The sequence below is a fragment of the Schistocerca piceifrons genome, unplaced genomic scaffold (genome assembly GCF_021461385.2).
Source record: "Schistocerca piceifrons isolate TAMUIC-IGC-003096 unplaced genomic scaffold, iqSchPice1.1 HiC_scaffold_2510, whole genome shotgun sequence".
In the NCBI taxonomy this organism is placed as follows: domain Eukaryota; kingdom Metazoa; phylum Arthropoda; class Insecta; order Orthoptera; family Acrididae; genus Schistocerca; species Schistocerca piceifrons.
In genome coordinates, this window is record NW_025728455.1 from 1351134 (window position 1) to 1362010 (window position 10877).

The window sequence follows — 10877 nt, forward strand, 5'->3', positions numbered from 1 at the left end:
TCAGTCTCATACACCAAATATACACCACCACCTTCCTCCTTAACCTTCTTGATAGCCAGAGACGCTGAGGCGCTGAAGCAGTCATACAAAAATCACAGAACAGAGAGTGTAGACTTGCAGCAATCCCGCCACACAGAACAGGGGGTCTCTCACACAGGGAGCGGTGTGGACAGAGCCAGCTGCGCAAGTCCCACAGAGGACTGTTCAGTAATGACTGCACATGGTAAGCCAAATGTCTTGAAATTTTTTCTGGAACTGCTGTCCTACAGGTCATACATATTTCAAAAGTGGTTGTTAAATAAGGAAATTGAGAAGTAGCTCAAAGTTTTAATCATGATATTTTTCAAATTTTGGAAGGGCCACTTGTCCTTAACATTTGACTGTCTGTTACCATTACAACAGCTACAAAGACAGGCAGACGTACAAATGCCTCTACCTGAAGCACATACTTTGGTCTGTACTGGTCTCAGATGCCACACTTCAGGGATTGGTACCCAACCAGTCCCAGGACGTTTATTATGTATAGTAAAACGACAATATCTAAAAGGGTGCACATGAAATGCGAGGTAGTTAAGTTATGTGGGTCACGTACAAAGAGGCACAATCCAGTTCAGATCATTCGGATACTTTTGAGAACGATAGTACCAGAGCTGGCCTGTACAGTGGCTCTGTAATTAAGTTTTGTGTAAGTGTCAGGCACTGTATGTACACTTTCTTCATGCTTGATTTTGAACCATCTGTTGTGTGGTATGGTGAGCAACTGCTGTGGGGAACTCGGGTGGTGCAACTGAATGTGATTACCGCACTGGTAATTCAATTGCATTTACTGGACCGCTACTCCTGTTGTCGGCGTGTGTTCCGCGTGTGTGTATGAGTGTGTGTGTGCGCTGCAGTGAGCCGTCCCCAGGACCCCACGAGGACACGCCTGCTCACACTGTGCCTCTCTCTCTGTGTGTGCAGCCCACCAGCCGCTACACAGCTGAGGCCCACCACCACCTCCACCACCACCACCTCCACCACCACCACAGCCGCTGCCGCCGCCACCACCACTGCCAGCACAACCCGCCAGACTCCTGCTGCTGCTGCACTGCCCACGACTCCTGCACCTGATGACGCCCCTGTCTCTCGCTTGCGGTGAGTTCCCTCACCATACACACACACACACACACACACACACACACACACACACACACACACACACACACACACGAGAATTATGTGGTAGATAAGATATAAATACCGAAAAGCAAAGTGTAAATGCTGAGTCTAGATTTAATGACGGTCAGCAAAGCGAACTGGGAATAAAATCAGAACAATACAGTCACATGAATAACGGGGCTGTATGGACATGATAGGAGGTTGTATCATGAGAGAGAGTCATTAAGAATAGGTTGGTAGGGAAAATAGTGAGTTATTGTCAACAGTTCAGTGATTTATTCTCATCCAACGAATGTCAGCGATAATTCAGGCACATACTCCAACGTCGTACACAGAAAATCTGGTGGCAGGGAGCCACTGTGATTGCACTGAATGTGTGACTCTCTATGTCAAAAGAGGTAAACGTCCAGTACTCTTGGCATATTGGAATGGTCTAGTAGGGTTCAGATAAACACATGTTTGTGAGACGTTTGGGGTGGTTGGCAGGACTGAGACAGGACAAAAAGAAAAACAATTATTTGGCATAAAATTTCCGCTAACAACAACAAATATGCTCGTCAAGCAGCAAAGAGAAGCAAATGTCGGCAGAGCGTCAGCTCGTCACGGTGTGGACGACTTTGGTCGACCCGCCGCAGTGTGGAGTAACAGCCAGTCCCAGTAACAACACACATGCGAAGCAGAAACTCTGCCTGCTGTTGACCATGTGTCTTTCTGTCTGACCAACAAGTTTAGAGTGCTGCGACCGCCCAGAATCCACACTTACTTGTGTTATGCACTCCCATCTCTGTCCTGCCCTACAGGTTTTACCCTCTACAGCTACCTCTAGCACCATGGCAGTTGACCTCTGATGGCTTCACATGTAACCTATTACGCTGACCCTTGTGCATGTCACGGTTTTCCACATATTGTTATCCTCACCTATTCTGGAGGGACGTTTCAGTGTTCCTCTGGTATGAGTTCAGCTAATTTCAACATCCTCCAATAGCACCGCATTTAGGATGCTTCGATTTCCTTCTCGTTTTCTCCCGTAATCCACGATTCATTTTCATACAGTACTTTGTTACAAACATACATTCAGAGGTTTCTTCCCCAGTTAAGGACTATCTTTTGTACCAGTAGCCTTGTTTTGCGAGGAATGTCCTGTTTTCGTGTCCTACATAACTTTTTATAACAACCTCGCCTTGTCCCTAACTGTAAAAACGCTTCGCATATAGCAGAATCCCTGCAATTTGTCAGCTTCGTGGTCCTTAATTCTGATGTTATTTCCGCCACTCCCCAATATCTTCCTCTTTCTTCTGTTCATTAATCCTAATTCAGTGATCATTCGACTATTTACTACATTCACCAACTCCAGTGATTCTTTCTCACTTTCAGGGAAAGAAATACCGCCAGGAAATTTTATCAATGAAATGCTTTTTACTCTCAGTTTTAATTAAATTCCTGGAAGTTTCTTCAGTTCCATCAACGATTCTTTAGTGTTCAGACTGAATACTTGTGGAGACTACCAGCATCGCTGTCTTTCACCATCTTTAATCAAAGCACCAATCCTTCATCATTACTGTACATATCCTGTGTTATCTGCTGTTCCCTATGTCTTATACCTATTTTTTTTAAAGTTTCGTACACTTTCACTATTTCACATTGTCAAACGTCATTTAAAGATCTACAAATCCAATAAAGATCTCCATTTTTCTTACACATTCCTTCCACTATCAGGTCGAAGGTCTGATAGGCCTCTCTCGATCCTTTACTCCAAATTTAGTGTGCTCGAACAGATCCTCAGTTTTATCTTCGATTCTTCTGCGTGTTATAATTATTCTTGTTAGTAATTTGGATTAATGAGCTGTTTAGCTCACTGGGCGAAAGCAGTCTGTTGTTACGACTCCTGTCTCATGGATCCTACAGACATACTTGAATTGTCATTTGATTTTCACCTTCCCAAAAGATCATGTAAGTTCCGAGGGAATGTTAACTAACCGTTCCACCTTGTTTGTGTGCAAGTTTTCCAGAGCTTTGTGAAATTATGAGTGTAATGGCCAGTACCGCACGTTTTCCAATTCGGCTTCCATCTCTTCTTCTGTCACGTTATCTGTTAGTTCCTCCCACTCAAAGAGGTCTTTAACGTACTATGTTCTTCCATCTGCTCTCTCTTGCGCGTTTAAAACACTCTTTGTGTAGTCATCCTTCCATTTAATTTCACAGAAGGTTGTTCCAACTTTTGCATGTGCTGAATGCGTCCTCCCTATGTTCCTTTCCTTTTCGATTTCTTCTAATTCTTCCTGCAGTCATCCTACTTTTACTTCCCTCAAATTTCCGACTGATTTCATTTCAACAATGTGACCTCAGACTTAGTTCCTGGAGTGGCAGAGTATCGTCCTGACGCATTTACTTGATATTTTCCTGTCGTTACCATTGAACATTCTGAATGGTCGTTAAATAAGGGACGGTATAGATTAGAAGATTTATGTTTCCGAGTGCAGAAAGCTCGTTCCAAGCTGAAACTACAGCCACTTTAACCTTTTACACCGAAAATTATCCAACTTGACCTCCACGGGGTCAAGGAGCGAGCTACATGTGATGGTTCTCCGATAGCTCGGGGGTGAAGTATTAACCCTTCAAAGGGCTGACTGTGTTAGATGTAGGCTGAAATCTCGCTGGAAAGAATTTTTTATTTCTTCTGTAACAAAGTTATCCTCACGCAGACCCACAACCAGTTAAGAAGTTCTTAGAAAACGTCTCCACATAAGTTTTTTTCCTAAATTGATTCAGTGCACTGTAGGTCTAAAAGTGAAAAAACTTATGGATTTGAAAACGTAGTTGCTGTTGTTTCGTCTTCTCCAGAGATAATTTCTAGCTTTTTTTAAAATGCAGAAACAAGTGTAGTCACTCAATTGGGGCACTAAATAACTTGTTAACTTGAGTTCGTTATATGTGTGCACCCACTGCTACTTTTCCACACATACTTTCGTGGTAGTCCTGTGACACAACTTCATTGTGACTGTGGGCTGCACATTGTCAAAGCCTCCTTTTGTGCAGGAAGGGCACAATATCTCGCCTACTCACGACTATTTATGGGCGTTTGTGCTATGGGAACATTGTTTTACTCTAGAATATTTTTCTTGTAAGGTTAACATGGTACGTAGCAATACGTTCGCGTTACTACAGCGTACACCTCATTGTTTTCTTTTCTAGGTTTACTGAACACTACAGCTAAATGTAAGAAATAGCATTAGGAATGTAGTCTCCCAAATTATCTAACGTTATCGAACTTGCATAGTATTCATTAGACTGTTTCATTTTCTTAACACATTTCTTAATGCTTTTTCTTTGGTCATTGATGAGATTTCCCTGTACTGTGTGTTTTTCTGATTGGAAACATTGTGTTATTCGCACCTTATGAAAAGTCTTTTGTAATCGGTGTTACACTGTCTTTGGTGATGCCAAGGACCGTATCTGTAAGGGAAAGCACTTTAAGTGAATGGTATTAAAAATAAAGTTATTAAGTCGTAATGTAAATAGTGTCTACATCTACATCTACATCCATACTCCGCAAGCCACCTGACGGTGTGTGGCGGAGGGTACCTCGAGTACCTCTATCGGTTCTCAATTCTATTCCAGTCTCGTATTGTTCGTGTAAAGAAGGATTGTCGGTATGCATGTGTGTGGGCTCTAATCTCTCTGATTTTATCCTCATGGTCTCTTCGCGAGATATATGTAGGAGGGAGCAATATACTGCTTGACTCTTCGGTGAAGGTTATGTTCTCGAAACTCCAACAAAAGCCCGTACCGAGCTACTGAGCCTCTCTCCTGCAGAGTCTTCCACTGGAGTTTATCTATCATCTCCGTAACGCTTTCGCGATTACTAAATGATCCTGTAACGAAGCGCGCTGCTCTCCGTTGGATATTCTCTATCTCTTCTATCAACCCTATCTGGTACGGATCCCTCACTGCTGAGCAGTATTCAAGCAGTGGGCGGACAAGCGTACTGTAACCTACTTCCTTTGTTTTCGGATTGCATTTCCTTAGGATTCCTCCAATGAATCTCAGTCTGGCATCTGCTCTACCGGCGATTAATTTCATATGGTCATTCCATTTCAAATCACTTCTAATGCCTACTCCCAGATAATTTATGGAATTATCTGCTTCCAGTTGCTGACCTGCAATGTTGTAGCTAAATAATATGGGATCTTTCTTTCTATGCATTCACAGGACATTACACTTGTCTACATTGAGGTTAAATTGCCATTCCCTGCACCAGGCGTCAATTCGTTGTGCTGAAATAGCGAATCACTCTTGGTGAATGAGCTGCATCTCTACAGCACAAGTTTTACCCATACCACGTGAAACAGCAGCAAGATTTATGTAAGCTACAAGTCTTTTTCTAACTCGTGGTAATATTTTTAAGATAAAGTTTGACACGTTGACCATCTCAGGCGGATACAGGGGTGGGGATTAAATCTCACCGACTTTGGGAGAAAATCAGAAACTTATTCGTGTGTTCCACACACGACATGCGGAAGAAGACACACACGGCCCTCACGCCGCACTTACCAGACGAAATTACTCCCACTGTCTGGAATCCACCCACAGATGTACGGCACGTCACCAATGGCTTTTATCATTTTGAACAATTTTGATTCCAACTCAGTTATACTCAAACCAGAGTTGGCCGTCGAATATGGTAAAAGTCAAGAACATGTACGTGGAATTAATGAGAAGCAAAAGCGGAAACGTGACTGTACAAAAGTAGCCGCACTACAGCTGGAGGGCCATCTGGACAAACATCGGCACCCCTCACCTACCAACAAGTGTGAAAACTACTCGGTAGAGGGCAGTAAACAGGAAAGTAGCAACCAAAGCCAAACTTGAGGCAGTCCACCTGGGTGGTCGGCAGCACGTGAGAGAATTACGACCTGATAGCAGGCGAGGTTCGTACGCCCTCAAGTGAAGGGCATCTGGTGAGTTATCAGACAATTGTTGGCCACAATAGCACGAACTCTACTCCCAGTACCTTGCCTTCCAATTTTTTTGAATCGTAGCGACGTGCCGTGTGAATAAAGGAATGCTGTAAACTGGCTAAGAGGACAAACAACGCACCACCTGCCAGCAGAGGCAAACGAGACGGGCGGGCGCTGGGTGGGTCGCCGCACCCACGCCGGGCACAAGCGGGCCACGGGGCGGCGTCTGCGTCGCTGAGGCGGAAAACTGCGAGAGGAACTTCGCAACATGTTTCAGTACATACAGTTACGTGGTACAGTGTGCAAAGTGAATAGAAAAAGGCGTGAACGGAAGAACATCATAATGAATCGTCCTTAAGCTCTTTTGTGCTAAACGGTGTTTCTTGCTGACTTATTTATTTGTAAGGAAACAGAAATCTAATTTGAAATACATAGGTCAGAAGCACTCTATTTTGTGTTGAAGGAATCTCGGAGGAAAAGCTGGTCCTCACGACAGAACACGTGGTACTTTTTAGTACACTTTATTTCACTTCGTTCCGTATGTTAAAACTCCTTTTAACGAGAAGCGACTGCGCTGATTTCTGCTATTTTGCGTTACATTCATCGTCACCCGCTGTATCAGGAATCGCAGCACGGAGCTTCCAGCGCGTGCAGTACTCAGCGATGGCAGAAGACCAGCTTTCCAAACGAGCCTCGGGAACCGAGGCATTGGGCGAGTTACAAGATGTTGAGAAATAAATCGGAAAGCAAACCATCGTGAACACGGAACTTGGAAGGCGTCGCTCTCAGCTGAGTTAGTTTGTGTGCAAACACGGTCTTTCGGATGAAGTGCTAAAAATAAAAAAATTAGAAATAAAAAAAATAAAAAATAATGCGCGAAAATAGCGCAGCGACTCGGTGACAGGTATGGGGGAGGCGTCGTGGCCAGACCTCGGAATGGCTAAAAAATTAAATGAAAGAAAAGGGGTTAAGGGCGTGAGTTTCCAGTCTGCATGTAGTGGATTCAAATACCGCAACTCGCATGAATTTTAATTCGTGGTAGTAGTTGATAGTTAAGAAAAAGTTGAAATGATTCTTGCTACATATGTGGAAGGTCTGGGTTCGTTTCTCACATCTGGCAATCATTTTTAAGAAGCATAAGCAGCATCTCTCCCACCTCTGGTAGCCTGGAGGAGAGTCGCTACAGGTTGGGCCCTGACAGAGGCGGAAGTCACGCCGGGTCGAAACTCTGTCACCAGTCACCTTTCTTAAGCGATATTTTTTTAAATCAATGAGCCAATTGCTGTACAAGGCCGCAGCGCACTTGACTCTTACTGTATTCGAGCCTGAGACGTGGAAAATATTGACGATGGACTGGAATTCGAACTCAGATCTCCCTTTTCGTCACGTTTGATCACTTTCAGATGATGAATTTCCAGTGCTTCATTGTCTCTGGTTGTCTGAAAAGTCGTAAAGACGTTCACAAAAGACACATCCCTGGGTTCGAATCCTGGCATGTCACTTTAAGTTGCAGCATGAGCTCAGCAAAATACATGTGAGAAATTATTCTGATTTTACCGATTCTCTGGGTTTTCTTAACAATAATGGTGGCACTGGTTTCGAGTCCCAAGTCAGACGGGCAGCTTTTCGTCCTGTCGTGTCAGTTTCAAACATGCCACTCCTAGCTACTGGTGAAAGAGAATAGTACAGTCGAGGTATCTTTGTATGTAGTCAACAACTGTGTGTCCAGGGTTCGACTGCTAGTCAGCAGAAAATTTTCATAATTGTATTTACAATACAGAAATGCGCACATTTCGCTGCTAATGAAGTAAATCAGTGTAGAAGGTCTACGCGTGACTAGAGGTCAGTGTCGATAGGTACTGGGTTTGAGTGCGCACAACGCGCATAACACAACACTTTCGTCTGCTGGTTTTACTTTGTCATCTCATTGCTGGTTAAAAATGACGATTTTTTCATTGTGCTTAGTTAACCATCCTATTAAGTGCTACGTTCGAATCTCCGGGAAACACAAAACTTTATGGCAGATCATTTCAAGTTTCAACTTGGACACTCTTTGTTACTTGTGACTGAAACCATACTTGAGATATTTCTTCTTTACTTGCTAGATTGCATTCCCGGATAGTAGCGCAGTGAGAAAACTTTCATCGTGTCATTTAAAGGAGGAGGATGCTTTCTGAGGTTTCATTTATTACAATAAATTTGAATATGCAAGCGTAATGGTTGTGTAATCTCGAATAACACGTTTTCTGGTATTTGCATTATGGAATTATTAATTTGCATCCAAACTGATGGTCGCACAGAGCAGTTGTCTCTTGTGGCCTCATGCACTGAACATTTTGTACAGGCAAAGACTGTACCGAAAACAGAGCAGAGGAACAATGTTATGAGGACTGATTACAAATCAGGCGAAACACAATTCAGATCGTTCCGTAAAGTTTCTGGCGTGCAGCAGCATAAATTCAGCCTCTTCTCCCAATATTTCGGCCGAACACCGTCCCGCCATCTCCAGAGTGAGCTGAGGTGACTGACGCTGCCGCACTGGGTCCGTCCTTTTAAACCCGAGGACCGAACCACTGAATTTATGGGGCTGCAGGCCAGAAACTTTATGGAACAGTCCTTACGCCGCAAAAATATCAAGATGGACGACAACTGAGATCCTTCAGATGATTATGAGCATGATAGCACATGTTAAATACATGTGCGTATGCTATGAGACCATAAAATGTCACACACACACACACAGTTTTTTTATGGGGGTGGTGTTGCCGATTTGGTGTTTGCTATCTCTCACATGTTTTGAATAAATTGTTGTCTGTGTGTCAGAAAGTTTCAGTGTTTGGTAAGGCTGAATGAAGAAAACTGCTGGTAACTGCAGTGAAATTATTTTGCCTGCGTTCCAGGAAAGTGTCTGTTTGAAAACCAGGAGATGGGATTCTTTTTGAGGGTGACCTCTGGCAGTGAAGCTGCAGACAGAGACCAGTATTAGCTGCAAGAAGCCTGTTCTGTAGTGGAGGTGAGCGACTGGTTAGGTGTTGCATGCCGAGAGCGGAGGAGCTGACTTGCAGGAATGAGTGTGACAAAACGTGGTAATGAAATTCTTTCAGAGGTTGTATAATGCTATTTGTAATGGACGATGAATGAAGATTTTCTTATGAGGGGGGTAGAACAGATGTACTGTAATTTAATACATACACACAATTGCGCACTGTTTTGTACTGTGGGAGGGGGAATACGGTAGGTTTGTTTGAGGACAGATTTGTATTCGCAACAGTTGCTTCCTCGTGTGGCTGTTTTCCCCATTCTGTGTGTTGTGTGTTTGTAGCAGAGAGTGGCAGTTTGTGTGTTTTGTGCAGGAGCCTCTCTGCCGAGGAGAGGGCCAGGAGGCTGGTCCTGGCGGCTAAGCAGGGGGCAGTGGGGGAGCTGAGGGCGCTGATCGCCGCAGGGGCCGACGTGGGGGCGAGGGGCGGGCAGGTGGAGTGGACCGCCCTGCACTGTGCAGCGTGCAGGGGAGACGTCGAGGCGGCGAGGCTGCTGGTGGGGGCGGGGGCGGCGGTGGACGCCAGGAGTGATGATGGGTGGACGCCGCTGCACTGGGCGGCATTCAATGGCTACGCAGAAGTGGCGGCTGCGCTGCTCGTCGCGGGGGCCGACAGGGGGGCCACAACTGGTGATGGTTGGGGGACAGCGCTGGACATCGCCAGGTGGCGCAACCACAGGCGGCTGGTGGAGATGCTGTCATGAGGCAGGCAGTCCAGCGAAGTCTGTGCAAAAAAACAGGAGAACTGAAAGAGTTTGTAGGAGAGCAATATACATAATTTTTTAAATAAAGATCCAAAAAACTCAATCCTATTGTGACTCACTAATTTCAGGCCTCCTCAACTAACATACAGCACACAAATACTCTAAGGAACGTTGTAGCAAAACCCGGACAACTCCAGATAACAGCAAAATAATTCAGGTAACAATGGACAATCCTTCTCTCAAGAAAAATGTCTGGAGTTCACTTCCAGACTAAACTTGGCAAAAGCCATCAGTTCATTGTGAACAAACACAACTGCTCTATAATATCTGATCGTTGAAAAGTATTTCACACCAGTCTGCAAGGTGCTACATCAGACTATTCTAATTTGCAACATACCGAGATTAACGCTATATCAGTTCTATCACCAGAATTTTCGCTCCTGATACCAGACTCAATTTACTTCTCCATATTCAGCAAACATTCTACTCTACCGTACCTGTTGTGTTTAATAACAATGAGATATTAGTAGCAGTATGCACACCACATAATGCGACCATCATCTGGACCCATACAGTCAGTATACATTTCACTAAACACAATCAGACCACAACATGACACGCTTACAAAATATGAAGGAAATCCTCTATCTGGTACTGTTGTCTCTACTTGACGTAAAGGATTGCAACAAGCAAAGTAATTCTAGTTGTATTGGAGACAGAACACTGAGCCCGAGTTTCAGCACACGAAAGCAATTTCGCAACGACGCACACGAGTCTCCACACTCATCGGTCACAACGGCACAGCTGAGACGGTGACGCAAGTCGTGGAGCTACAGGTAATAAAATTACACTTACTTTCACTCATACATCGAGTAAATAAGTGTAGTGGAAAGTGTACGCCTGTCAACTCAGTTGCTGTCACCTCACCTCATTCCCTGTGGCCGCAGCTGACGCAGCTCGCCGCTCCCCGCCAGTCCGTGGCTCCTGCCACAACTGTCAGCGGCCCCTCTGCTTGTGAGG

The 10877-nt window shown here is 44.5% G+C and overlaps 1 protein-coding gene across 1 annotated transcript; it reads left to right on the forward strand.

The window, feature by feature from the left end:
- Positions 1–210: 210 nt before the first annotated feature.
- On the forward strand, positions 211–9857 carry LOC124743680 (ankyrin repeat domain-containing protein 65-like). The gene is made up of 3 exons (XM_047248856.1): positions 211–223; positions 894–1134; positions 9470–9857. The coding sequence occupies exons 1-3, from the start codon at positions 211–213 to the stop codon at positions 9855–9857; spliced, it is 642 nt and encodes a 213-aa protein (XP_047104812.1).
- The last annotated feature ends 1020 nt before the right edge of the window (positions 9858–10877 follow it).